Source organism: Oryzias latipes, chromosome 13 (genome assembly GCF_002234675.1).
Source record: "Oryzias latipes chromosome 13, ASM223467v1".
Lineage (NCBI taxonomy): Eukaryota > Metazoa > Chordata > Actinopteri > Beloniformes > Adrianichthyidae > Oryzias > Oryzias latipes.
The window spans coordinates 27,809,567-27,824,017 of NC_019871.2; the positions used below are offsets into that span (position 1 = coordinate 27,809,567).

Here is a 14,451-nt window from a genome sequence, read left to right on the forward strand (position 1 = left end):
GAGCAGACCAAACGCTGAAACCCAGAACGACAGACACTGGAAGTGGCGAGAATGGATTTATTTTGAAAGTCTTTGATGGTTAAGAGTCGGGCTGCGGAGATGTCACCGGAGCAGGAGAAGCCGGGTGCAGAGGTGGATTTCTTCGGAGCCAAAGTGGAGCGCGGCTTCTTGGAGGTAAGTGGAGCTTGGTGTAGGAGGAACGGACTTGATGGCAGGAAGAAGTCAGAGCGTGGATGCTTCGCGGAGCTTGGCAATGAGATGAGGATGATGATCTTGTGATTGGACCCAGATCGGCACGGATGGATGAGAGAACTCTGTAGGCAGATGGAGAGCTTGGATTAGACGAGAGCTTGGAATTAACAAGAGCATAAATTCACTTGACGAGAGCTTTAGAGTAGACCAAGTAAGCACCACAGAGGGCAAACGAACTGGTGATGAATACTGGTCTGGAGCCATCTTAAATACAGGTGCAGGTGATGAGGTGAATGCCGACAGCTGGATCTAATCTAGGAGGAAGCAGAGAAGGGAGGGGGGAGGAGAGGACTCCCGGAGGTACCATGACAGAAACTCTGCTGCCATGCATACTCATTAAATCATTCCAAATGGTCTGTCTGTTCTCTGTTATTGTGCTTACAATGGTTATGCTGCTTTCAGACAGACGTATTTTCACATTGCAGCATTTAACCAATCGCATTTTAGCTGTCCTTTGTTGCCAGGCAGGATAAGGCCCTTCACCGTGAGTTGTGAAGGCCTCCTAATGCAAAATTATGGTCATTCATTTCTTTCAACCAATCAAATTTTAAGTTGGTGTCAACAGGACCTTTAGGGTTAGGCAACGTCACAGTTTTCAGACCTTCTGATTGGACAGAAGTTTCAGGAAGTCACATACAGCCTTGTCCAGTTTGACACAGAGCCACAGAGCACTTTTTGATCCGTTTCAGTTGAAAACCGAACTGACTGTAATGTACACCATGGAAGATTTAGCAGGGAAATTCCACTGATCTCCTTGACTTCCTTCATCAGAAAAATCTGAGTGAGATCATGAAGCAGCCGTACAGATTTGTGTGTTTGGCGCTGACCATCCCCGTGTTCACTGTGTCTGACGAGCGGACATTTTCGGCTCTAAAGCGAATTAAAACCTATGCAGAAACACAACTGGACAGACTGGGCTCTCAGCACTGGCCTTGATGGAATAGAAAAGGACGTTGATGGAACTGAAGACGATAATCTACATGACAGGGGGATGGAACTGTTTTTGAGGAAGGAGAGGATTGCCTTCAAATAATCCGATTTTCAATAAGTGAAATCATCAATATCATAGTAAATAATATTCCAAATTTATGTGGTTGTTTTCAATGTTTTGTGCTGGCTGTAGTTGCATAACGAGATTTGTTTAGTGTTTTGTTTATTCTGTTTATTTAGAGGCATAAAAATGGGTAATTAGGGGTTGAGTGATTCAGACATAACAGTACTGAAAACCCAGGTGTGTAATGCACGGCCTGCCACTAGACTTCATTGGTAGAGTATGTGTAGATTAGGATTTTGGTTAAAACACTGAGCAGTACTTCAAGGCCTGAATGAGGCTGCTTCCGTTAATCGCTGTGTGATAATAAACGGAAATTGGCAGGAGGATGGCTTCAGTAACTGTAATCCACACTTCGGGCTTTACATCTCTTGGTTTGACTTTCAGATGCAGGTCTACTTTCCATGGGTGGATGAACACGTGTGTGGTCTCTAGTAAACACAAATATAAACTCAATGTGCAACTTTAATCACATAAAAAGAACTAAGAAGTTAAGCCCGCCCACGTGCGCTCCATGCTCGTTATTGACTAATTAACAATAATTTAGCTGTGCACTACCTAAACATTGTGGGTAATTAAACAAAATGACTCAAAGAAAACACACATTAACAGAAACTTAGTCATCAACGCACACTAAACATCCAAGGAGAAAAACCTTATTTCATACAACCACGCAGTGACACACTCACACACACAGAGCTAAGCAGACAGGCAGGTGCCACGCAGCAACACGATGGCGTGATCACTCGTGTAATGAGGATTGTCTAACTATACACAGAACTTAAAGCTACAGGAATTTATTTCTAACACAATCATCTGAGTCTTTTATACAGTATGAGTGGTTCATAATGGTTCAGCTGAATAGTTGATAGACCCGTAGCTGCTAAAGACCTGAATGTTCTGCCCTGTCAATCCTCTGCTTGTAGCAAAACATGACTGCCTTCATGTCTTATTTTAGATTAGCCCCTGTGCATCTCCAGATTAGGGTTGGGCGATGTCCCTTAAATTGGCCGTTGACAATGTTTGCCGTCAACCATCGGGATGGACGATGATATCGTCGTGGGGGGGGGGGTATTTTTAAGTTTCTGTTCTTATATAATTGCTATTCGTTATTTTACTTTATTACTTTATTTATTTTATTTCCCAACTAATGACTCATCCGCGATGATCCATTATAAACTGAGGGGAAGTGACTTTAACAAAAAAAGTAACAAAAAAAAAAGAAAGAAGTGTAGTCTGCTCCCGCACTTAATTAGTCAAGTGGACCGGTGGGTTGCGGACTTACAGCTTTGTGTTTGAGGGGAAAGGTGGGGGTGCTTTGTTACATGAGCGGTATGTGTGGGAGATTTAGGACTGCGATCCGTCCCGCAGCTCTAGGGGAACGAGCAACCAAACTCAGAACCGGGTCTAAAAGTGTGTGTCTGACCAGAGCTCGCACCGTCAGCACACACACACACCGCTTTGGGGCGGTGTGAGCTTCAAAGCAGAAATGTCGCTCAGTCCTTAGAAACCGTTCAAACAATCACATGGATTAGTGTTTCCAGTCGCGTCCCGACAAAATAAAGGCTGATGTTATTCCCACATGTTTACGTGCAGCCAGGATGCAGATTGCAGCACCACCCAAAGCTAATGTTGTTAGCCCGTGTTAGCATACTGCTAATCCTGGTTTCTGAATCTTTCAGGCTCCATTCTTCAACAGAAAAAGCACTGACCACACTGAATAAAATTAAAATGATGAGCGAACAGGCGCTTCATAATAATCGTAACATTATTAAAAGCAGGTTTAGAAGATCGTCTCGTATATTACGGAGCTGACATATCAATGTATATAGCTGCTCGGCAGAAGTCATATCCTTTTTCGGTTTTGCAAACCCTATTGCGCATGTGCGAATGTAGGGCTGCAGCTATCGATTCTTTTTGTAATCGATTAATCTAGCACTCTTTGTGTGTGTTTTTGAACAACCAAAACAAATAATGCATAACAAAAATGATGTGGTTGTAAAATGAACAAGCATTTGATTTTAATGATGCAATGTATGGGGGGGGGGGGGTGACAGAAGACTTTGAAAGGGTGGCACAACACCAACATGGAAGGCCATTAAAAATAAAAGAATCAGAAAAACATATTTGATCATTATCATTGTTTATATTTCGTGTAAAAATAATGCCTTTGTTATTTTTGCAATGCTTAAAGAAGCCTCGCGGTCCGCCGAAAGGCGAGCTACCGCCTGTCCCAGCCCCTGCCTCTCGGCGCCCCCTCGATGGTCTTAGCTGAGTGTCCCGCGGGGTCCGAAGCGTTTACTTTGAAAAAATTGGAGTGTTCAAAGCAGGCCTGGTGGCCTGAATACCGCAGCTAGGGGCTCTCGCAGCCCGCCGAAGCGTCCCGCGCTGGTCGCCGCGGAGCGGCTGACGCCGCCACTCGCTGACTGCTGGCGGCACGCGCGGGTCCCGCGCCTAAGGCGTCGGGGTTCCAGCGGTCGCGCAGATGTCTTCTGTTCAGATGCTGAATCATGGAAGATGTGCTGTTGTGGAATGCCAGCTCTATTTTGCAGTAGAGACACTGCACCTTGTTCTCTTCTTTATTAAGTGTGTAATGATCCCACACTTTAGGCAATTTCTGCCGTTTATTTATAGATCTATTCTCCGCCATCGCGCCAACTAAATTCAAAAGGTCCGTGTGAATAAACGGTCCGTGTGACACAATCAAATCCCTGCGCGTATAGTGCGCGTCATAGGAATTTAACGAGGCTTCGAGGCAGAGTTTTTGCCTCGAGGAATTTTTGTAATCGAGTAACTCGAGGAATCGTTTCAGCCCTATGCGAATGATTTATTCCGACCAAAAGTGTGACCCATGTGAACGTTTGTTATATTCTGAAAACATTTTTCTGGGCCCATGTACACGGTTGGATTCTAATCGACCATTGATCCGATCAAGACATTTTGCACATGTAACCACGGCTTATGGGGTCGACTCGTAACGTGGCGGGGGCGTGGCATCACGATGGTGTCTCTCCATCGGGATGTCAGTCACCCATCACCGTCCATCGGCACAACCCTTCTCCAGATCCAAAATAAAACTTCCTTCAGTGTCAGAAAACCCCCCAGAAATAATCTTGTATGTATTTTTTTTTATATTCCTGCGGTCCAGTACCAAGTGACCCACAGACCGGTACCGGGACAGTAATTTCACTGGTTTAAAGTATAAAACACAACAAACACATATTTGTTCTTTCTGCTTACAGTTTCCTCAAATGTTCATTATTGTGTTCTTTAGTGACTCCTGGTTGTTTGTTGTGGTGTTTGCAGGGCTTACAGGTCTTAGATTCCTGGTGAGCTTAATTACAGCCCCTAAGATTCCCTACAGTCTGTCCTTTTCTGCACGAGTGTCCTCTCCTCGTCCAGTTTCCAAAGTAGAGTCCAGCTGTTCTCTGGAGCCTCTTCAGTACCTGAACACTGATCACACAGAGGCTGCTGTAAGTAAACAGCTGTGAGAAGTAGTTGTTGCTGGAAAGAAGATGCAAAGGTTTCTTCATCTTTGTGTTGTTGGTGTGCAGGTGAAGCTGGCTACAGGACACAAGTTTGACTGTTTGACAGGTTTTTCTGTGTGATTTTGTGTAACTTCTGTCTTTCCACTCAGTTGTTTGTCTTCACTGATGGAGAGGTGGGGAACACCAAGGAAGTTCTAGATCTAGTTAGGAAGAATGCAGGTTCCCACAGGTGAAAGCACTAAAACACAGATTCACTGCATGTGTCCTGTGTTTGTGTGTTTTGTGTGTTTAACACCAGTGTGTTGTTTGCAGGTGTTTCTCTTTTGGGATTGGAGAAGGAGCCAGCTCTGCTCTCATCAATGGGTTGGCTCAGGAGGGCAGAGGTCACGCTCAGTTCATCACAGGAAGTGACAGGATGCAGGCAAAAGTAAAATAGCAAACAACTAAATTCAATAATACGCCTTTATTGAGCAAAATAAACTTTTATATGTTATTCACTGTTTCCTAACCATCAGGTGATGCAGTCACTGAAATTTGCACTACAGCCTGTTGTCAAAGACATCTCTGTCACATGGGATTTACCAAAGGGAGTGTCTGCCACTGTCCTCTCTCCACCAATCACAACAATTTTCCAGGGTCAGAGGTCACTGGTTTATGCCCAACTCTGTGGAAAGGTACTGGTGAGATCTCCTTTAGGTTTTGTGTAGAAGTTGTGTGTTTGTGCATGCACTGGTCTCTAAACTGTATTTTGTTTTGTCAGAGTTCCCAAACAGACTGCAGTGTGACGGTGAATTACACTCTGGGAGATCATCCCTATGAGAGCAAACAACAGTTTAACCTGAATCCTGCAAAGGACACTGGGTAATACACATTCTTTTTTATTGTGTTTTTTTCTGACTTAAATGATATAAAACATTTATCCTACTGTACTGTCTGTCCCCTCTGAAACATGACGTAGCTTTCAGCTATACAGCTAGCTGAACTTTGTTTCAAAAAACAAGACGTTTTCTTTTTGAAGTTGCTTTAATTAACATTCTTGTAATCTGGGTTATAAAGTGAAACTGTAAAAATACAGAAATAAGAACAGTCATTAGTCTTTTTAAATAATCGGAAAACATCAAACAAAGGAATCAAGAATTTTAGCTGTCATGAACCACACCAGACAATGTATCAAACTGCACACGTCTAACAGCACAGGATTTGCGTTTAACTTTAAACGTATAAGTATGGATGGGTACCGAGCTCCGGTATTGAACGAGCCCCGGGGCAACATTCTTCAAGACCGCAGTATCGTTAAGATCTGACCTCAACGGTTCTGCTATCGGTACTGGAGAAGTCACATTTTTTTTGTGTACCACAAAATATAAACGTTATCTTCCATATTTAACTCACCAAGTCAGTCAATTTTCCGTTAATTAATGATGATATTCATTTTGCTATTCTCGCTGAAGAGGAGAAGTCTGGCTGGCTATTTATGTGTACAGGGGGCGGGGCTGTTGTGCAGGCAGTACACGGCGAGCGCGTAAAATGAATTAAAACTGTGCTGGAGCGCCCCGACTATCGTGTCAACCTGCTGCTATGATGACCGTATTTAGCACTCTCTGTATAGAACACAGTGGAGGGGGGCGAGAAAAAACAACTCTCAGCTGCAGAGGATATGAACAGGTGAACAGGTAGAGAGGAAAAGCAGGTAGAGAGGCGGGGGAGGGGCTTTGGCTTCAAAGAGATGGAAACATGGGCGTCAGATTAAAGGCCCGTACACACCGGGACGAATATTCGCCAGGCGTTATTCGCCAGCGTTTTTAGCCACGTTTTTTGTGTTCACACCCAGGCGATTTTCGCTGACGATGAGCGGAGTGAACATGTAATTTCATTCCCTGACATTAGATGGCGCTTAATGTAAACAGAAATACTCCTGTTCACAAGGTGGCGCTGCGCAACTTTACGCTTCTTAAACTCGCTTTTCACTCAGAAGAAGAGAGCAAGTATTTACGCGCTTGTCAGAATAATACAAAGAAAACATGAATATTTCAAGCACCAGTAGCTCCAACTGGTGCTTGGTTCGGGGATATTTTAGAATGTCCGTCATTATTTCTCCGCGGCAGTGTAGATGCAACTCGGCGTCTATCTTCTTCGCTGGTATGTGTGCTCAGCAAGGCAGTTTTGTGTTTGAGCGCCCCCAAGTTGTGTTTTACTGTAACTTCAGAAGCTCCAGACACGTGTGCAAAAGCGCCATTCTCATTGGTCGAATAGATTTCGACGCAACGCGTCAAAAAAAAAAAAAAAACGAACCCGAGGCGTTTTTTAAAAAGTGACGCTTTGACTCGTGGCGTTTTTTCCCGTCGGTGTGCACACTCACATTGGTGCCGTTTGTTTAGTCACGAGGCGTTAAACGTCTGCGAAAATCGCGGGCGAAATTCGTCCCGGTGTGAACAGGCCTTAAGACGCAGTTTTCACTGTGGGAGTTGAAGCAGAGACTTTCTCTGGGATGATCTTATGAACTATGAACATTTATTTAATTTGTTTTATATTTACATCATAACAGCAATATGTCAAAACATTGCTGTTTATTTTTCTTTAAATAACTTCTTTTTTCATGTATTTTACTTTTCAAGTTGGAAAAATGTATAAAGTAAAATGTTTTGTTAAAAAACATTGTTGCATGATGAGGAAATAAAACAGTTTATGTTCTTAATTTGTTATTTATTTATTTTTGTCCTCAAAAAGTATCGATAAGAGTATCGTTAAAATACCGGATCGATCAGCAGTATCAATAAGAGTAGTAGTACCGTTAAAACCTTAACGATACCCAACCCTACTTATAAGTCAGTTTTAAATCTCTAAAACTCATTTAAACCCACACAAAATACATACAGGTGTACCTTCTGTAGAGAGAGGATCAACCTAAAGTTCGGTGGGTTTTGAATGCAAGACATGCGGGACATCAGCTCTCTGCATTTTCTCCTCCACTAGCAAACTTCAAGCAAGTCTGGTTGGGACTTCGCCAAAATAAGAACGGCGGTTTCAAAATAAAAGTCTCCATGAAAAAATACCTGGAAAACGTGCCTGAAAGGCAGAACACCTACAAATTAATTCTAATGTTTTCAAGATTTACAACCAAACATAAAATTGACAACATTTTTGTCAACATCCTGTGAATAAGCTTGGAACTAAAAGCAAATTGTCAGAATTTTTTCTGGTAGTTCATCCCGTTGCTTTCATACGACGGAGTATTAGGGCCACAAAAAAAAAAAAAAAAAGTTAAATTATGAGATTTTAAGTCGTAAATTTAGGAGATTAAAAACTCGTAAATTTACGACTTTTTATCTCATAAATTTACGAGAAAAAAGTCGTAGATTAAGGAAAAAACACCGAAGTTGTCCGTTTATCGGAACGTAGCTTGAAGATTAAGTATGTGGAGCCTTTTGTGAAGCTTCATTTCCGTATTATTATAGGTTTAAAACAAAGAGATTCTGAACCTTTTGGCGACTCAAAATCAGATTATTGTCAATGTAGCCATCTTTCCGGGGTTCAGTGTCAGTAAAGCGGAGTTTCATATGTAAAATAAGGAGCTCAGAGACACGTTTGGGTGCAGATGATCGCTGCAGCCTTTATTCTCCTTTTCATTCACATATCCTGAAGTTCATCTGTCTGATTACGTCATGAAGCTGTCATCCGAACACCAATGCGGAAGTAAACAGTCTTACAAACGCCTCCTCCTGCAGATGAAATGTCCTGTTTCAGCATAAAACAATAAAGAGGAATGAAAATTGTCTTCTATATTAGCTTTAGAACATTGAAAATGCCAAAAAAAAGTGCTCCTCCTTTTGTGTGACGGAAGCGTCACACAGACGTAGAGATCTTGTCTTTGGTGGAGGAAGAAAGGATTCAAGCGGACAGCTGCGGGGACACCCGACGGCTTCATCGGGCTGCAGTGATCCTGCAAACCAACCATCAATAAATAAAACTTTAATGAATCGTAAATCAAATAAATAAGCTTCCAGACATTTGGAACATTATCAATAAACATTCAGCTCACCTGTTCAACAAAGTTTAGTCGGTCTGCTCTGCTGCTGCACGCGTTCACCTGCTGCTATGCATATTCACTTCCACTGTAATCTCCTAAAATTACGAGTTTTTTTCTCATAAATTTACGACTTTTTATCGCCTAAATTTACGAGATAAAAACTCGTAAATTTACGACTTTTTATCTCCTAAATTTACGACTTTTTATCTCCTAAATTTACGAGATAAAAACTCGTAAATTTACTTTTTTTTTTTTTTGGTGGCTTTTTTTTTTTTTTTTTTGGTGGCCCTAATACTCCGTCGTACTTTCAAAATAGGTCTCCATGAAAACATAACTGGAAAACGTGCCTGAAAGGCAGAACACTCCCCACCTGACCTAATAAGGTCACTACTTAACTTTGTTGAAACATAGCCTTTCTAATCTGCTGGCAAAAGAACTATTTCTGAAATAGGTCTCTGAAATCTCTTTGAGGTTCCTTGTTCTGATGTCTTGAGTTGCACTTCTCTGACTCTGCCATCTCTTCCAGGGAAGACAGGAGTAACCTTTGCCGTCAGCCATTTCTTGCACTTCTTTTGACAATCCTTCATAGGTTCAACATCCCCTTCTTTCACATTTCTCATTGATATGGTCCATTTCCTCCGAGTTTGAAGATTGGGAGGATACAGTGGTGGACAAAATTGTTGGTACCCCTCAGTTAAAGAAAGAAAGTCCACAATGCTCACTGAAATGACTTGAAACGTTAGAAAAGTAACAATAAATTAAAACTTTATTGAAAATTAAATAATCAAAATCAGTCATTACTTTTGAGTTGTTGATTAACAGAATTATTTAAAAAAACAAACTAATGAAATAGGGCTGGACATAAATGATGGACCCATAACTTAATATTTTGTTGCACAACCTTTTGAGGCAATCACTGCAATTAAACAGTTTCTGCATTTGTCAATGAGCCTTCTGCACCTGTCCACAGGTATTTTGGCCCACTCCTCATGAGCAAGCTGCTCCAGTTGTCTCAGGTTTGATGGATGTCTTCTCCAAATGGCATGTTTCAGCTCCTTCCATAGATGTTCAATGGGATTCAGATCTGTTGGAAGACCCATGACCTGCGACTGAGACCAAGCTTTCTGACACTAGGCAGCATATTTCTATCCCGAAAGGCTTGGTAATCTTGAGATTTCATTTTACCTTGTTCAACTTCAAGACACCCTGTGGCAGATGCAGCAAAGCAGCCCCAAAACAGAACTGAGCCTCCTCCATGTTTCACAGTAGGGACAGTGTTCTTTTGGTTGTAGGCTTCATTTTTGAGTCTACGAACATAGAGCTGATGTGCCTTACCAAAAAGCTCTAGTTTTGTCTCATCTGTCCAAAGGACATTTTCCCAGAAGCTTTGTGGCTTGTCAACATGCATTTTTGCAAATTCCAGTCTGGCTTTTGTATAATTTCCTTTCAACAGTGGTGTCCTCCTTGGTCGTCTCCCATGAAGTCCACTCTGGCTGAAACAACCATGAATGGTGCGATCTGACACTGATGTACTTTGATCTAGGAGTTCACCTTTAATGTCTTTGGAGGTTGTTCTGGGTTCTTTGGATACAGTTCCAACATCTATCTCCTCAATTTGTCATCAATTTTCCTCCTCCGGCCACATCCAGGGAGGTTGGCTACTGTCCTGTGGGTCTTAAACTTCTGAATAATATGTGCCACTGTTATCACAGGAACTTCAAGCTGCTTAGAGATGGTTTTATAGCCTTTACCTTAACGATGTTTTTCTATAATTTTGTTTTCTAATGTCCTGGGACAATTCTCTCCTTTGCTTTCTGTTGTCCATGTTCAGTGTGGTTCACACCTTTTCACCAAACAGCAACGTGACTATTTGACTCCCTTTAAATAGGTAGACTGACTGATTATGGGCTTGAAAACAGCTGTTATGTCAATTAAAGGACATACCTGAGTTCATCATGACCCCAATTAGTTCTTAGTCTTTTATGGAGGTACCATCATTTATGTCCACCCCTATTTCATTAGTTTGTTTTTTTAAATAGTTCTGTTAATCAACAACTCAGAAGTAATGGCTGATTTGGATTATTTATTTTTCAATAAAGTTTTTAATTTATTGTTACTTTTGAACGTTTCAATTCATTTCAGTGAGCATTCTGGACTTTCTTTCTTTAACTGAGGGGTACCAACAATTTTGTCCACCACTGCATTACTGGGGCCAGCGATGCCAGAACTCGTCTGCAAAAGCTTGCACTTGTCTCCACTATTTGCCGCAGAGATCTTTGTTTGTGAACTGTCCTTCAGGAGGGGGCTTGACTTGTTCGTGGTATTTTGTCACTAGAAGCAGGGAAATGTGACTGTTCTTTGGCAAGATGATGGGGTTCCTTTTTGTTGTGTTTATCTGAGTGTGTTTTAGTCTACCACCAACACAAATCAAGTCCTCTTTCAGAATGGGATTCGGTTTTACAAGTTCACTGTTTCTGGGCACAGATTGTCCGAAGCTGTGTCGTTGAAATGCTCTTTCCTAAAGTTACAACGATGCACTGTTAAGTTTCCTCTGTTCCTCCCCACCTTGGTAGGCATTTTTGATCAGCCTGATGGAGCTGTTGCAGGATGTACATATAGATGGGCGTCCGTTTTCCAACACATCGTTCTGTATGTGCTTATGGTTTGTTTATGCGAGTTTTCCCAGACAAATACTTCAATCAGGACGCATCTTAGATCCAGTCTCTGGGCGAAAAGAGCGTTGGGGGACGTTTACTTCCTGGCAGACTTTATGAACTCTCAAAATGTCCATTTCGGTCAGGATTTCTGATTTGGGGGTCAAGCTCTGAAATGTCCTGTCATATCTTTCTCAGGTGCGGGTGACAACGGGGCTGCATCTGGCGTGGGGGCCAGATGCGGTCATTCAGTATCTCATTCCACTCAATGATGGACGGAAGTGAGAGGACTATTTTTCTATCAAGATTTCAATCTGGAAACCTTTTGCTTTGCGTCCGGAAGTTACAAATGGCCCAAGACATGTTTTCAATCTGTATGGGAACAACTGCCTTCTGAGGTTAAACAGTTCTAAAAAGACTGGGTGGACCAGTGGACCATTACTTTCCAGAATGGCATACATGTAGGCTGCTTTTTCACATTGACCTAAACTCGGACCTGACAAATTTTAGACGACACAAATCTTAGAGCAGGATCTACCTTTTTGCCCTGGTCCACAAACTTGAGTGCACTGTGAATTTACAGTCGCATTGGTGACGGTTTGCTGCTCCTCCCCACCGTTGTTTGTTGGGGGAGGAGACCTTGTAGAGACTTGGGGCAGTGTGCTAGCATGCATTGCTGTGTCGTGGCAGTCACTGTTGCACTCTGAGCACTTTACCAGGGTTTTACAGTCCTTTGCAAGATTACTGGTTGAGGTGCAGCATTTAAAAGAGATTCCATTTTCTCTAAGAATTGTTTTCTTTTCAATGATACTTTCAGCTCTACATTTATTGGGTGTGAGTTGTTGTGGATGGGGCAGTTTTTCCCCAGTCCTTAGGGGTTTTTGCAGGCAGATTTGTTAATGGTTTTGCTGCTGCTGAAACGTAGGTTCTGTGAACTGATATTCTGTTCCCAAAACTCCTCACGGGCTCTTCATGCACTTTTTCATAGTTGCGTGAAAATATGAAGATTGGATCATTCCTTCTATATGCTTCTTCACAGATGAAACTAGTGAAATAGTCAAATGGGGGGGGGGGGGGGGGTCTGTAATTTTCTTCCTTGAATTTTGGAAATCCGATCAAAAGACTCAGACCCGGGAGGTCCCACTGCAGCGACCCCGTTCACTGAGAAGGGTCAGTCACCGATATGGAGTATCCCTTTGAGGAAAACACTGGAGTTACAACTAACATAGAAAAGGAATAAATAAAATGTAAAATATACTTAAAACAAGAACAAAAAACAAATAATTACATAAATAAACCTTAATAGACATATAAAATATTAAGTGTGATTAAAAAATTTAAAATAAATAAATAAATGTATATGCATACACATATAAAACTAGTAGAAAGACAACATAAATAATTAAATATCAAATAAATTCCTAAAATTCAACTAAAAGCTAAATTAAAAAAGGTAGGTCTCAAGCATTCCTTTAAAAACATGAACAGTCTCTGCGGCCCTGAGGCTCTTTGGGAGGCTGTTCCACAGGCGAGGTCCATGAAACTGAAGGAGGCCACGCCGTACATTTTAGTTCTAACTTTTGGGAAAACCAAAAGGCCTGTATCAGAAAACTTCAGGGTCCGCGAAGGCTCATACTTTGAAATCATATCAGATAAATATGAAGGCCCGAGACCATAAAAACATTTATGAACCAATAAAGAACTTTAAAATCAATTCTGAAGCGCACAGGGAGACAATGCAGCGATTTTAAGATCGGTGTAATGTGTTCCCGCCCCCTGGTCCTTGTCAATACGCATGCTGCTGAGTTTTGCAGCAGCTGAAGGTTTGATATTCTTGTTCTGGGAAAACCAGAGAGCAGAGTATTACAAGAATCTAATCTGCTGGAAATAAAAGCATGCATTAGAACCTCTGTGCTGGCAAGAGAGAGAAATGGGCGGACTCTGGCAACGTTTTTAAGATGATAAAATCCTGTTTTTGTAAAATTTTTAATTTGTGGTGTAAAATTCATCTAAGTCAAGAATAACATCTAGGTTAGGGTTGTGCCGATGGACGATATCATCGTCCATCGTGATGGGTGACTGAAATCCCGATGTAGAGACCACCATCGTGATGCCACGCCCCCGCCACGTTGCGCGTCGACACCATAAGCCGCGGTTACATGTACAAAATATCCTGATGGGATCAATGGTCGGATTAGAATCCAACCGTGTAGATGGGCCCAGAAAAATGTTTTCAGAATATAAAAACGTTCACTAAGGTCACAATTTCGGTCGGAATAAATCATTCGCACATGCGCAGTTTGAAAACCGGAAGGGGATACAACTTCCGCCGAGCTGCTTTTTTTCCAAACTTTATTGAATGTAACAATTCTGAGCCGGTTTAGCTCGTGCTGGTTTGCGGCGCCTTCCGTCCGTGAAACCAGGGTTCGACTCCGGGCTGCTCCCTGTTCCCTTCTCCACCTCTGTGCCGGTTCCAAGCCCGGTTTGAGAAGGTTGCGTCAGGAAGGGCATCCGGCGTAAAACATTGCCAAGTTTACCATGCGACTTGTTCGCTGTGGCGACCCCTGATGGGAAAAGCCGAAAGAGACACAAATTGAATGTAACAATTCAATACAAAACGATAACAGCGCCGAGCGGCTATATATATTGACATGTCAGCTCGGTTAAATACGAGATGATCTTCTAAACGTGCTTTTAATAATGTTACGGTTATTATGAAACACCTGTTCGCTCATCATTTGAATTTTAATCCGTGTGGTCAGTGCTTTTTCTGAACGGAGCCAGGATTAGCAGTATGCTAACACGGGCTAACAACATTAGCTTTGGGTGGCGCTGCATCCTGTGAATAACATCAGCCTTTATTTAGTCGGGACACGACTGGAAACACAAATCCACGTGATTGTTTGAATGTTTTCTAAGGACTGAGCGACATTTCTGCTTTGATGCTCAAACCTCTGTGTGTCTGCTGACGATCCGAGC

General features: G+C 42.1%; 1 protein-coding gene across 1 annotated transcript in view; it reads left to right on the forward strand.

The window, feature by feature from the left end:
* Window positions 1-4,935: 4,935 nt before the first annotated feature.
* Window positions 4,936-14,451, forward strand: part of LOC101175181 (von Willebrand factor A domain-containing protein 5A-like) — a 34,518-nt gene continuing 25,002 nt past the window's right edge. The window contains exons 1-4 of the mRNA XM_023961605.1: window positions 4,936-5,020; window positions 5,104-5,218; window positions 5,307-5,465; window positions 5,552-5,652. Coding sequence (XP_023817373.1) covers window positions 5,207-5,218; window positions 5,307-5,465; window positions 5,552-5,652 — 272 coding nt within the window. The 5' untranslated portion in view covers window positions 4,936-5,020; window positions 5,104-5,206. The remainder of the gene's footprint in view (window positions 5,021-5,103; window positions 5,219-5,306; window positions 5,466-5,551; window positions 5,653-14,451) is intronic.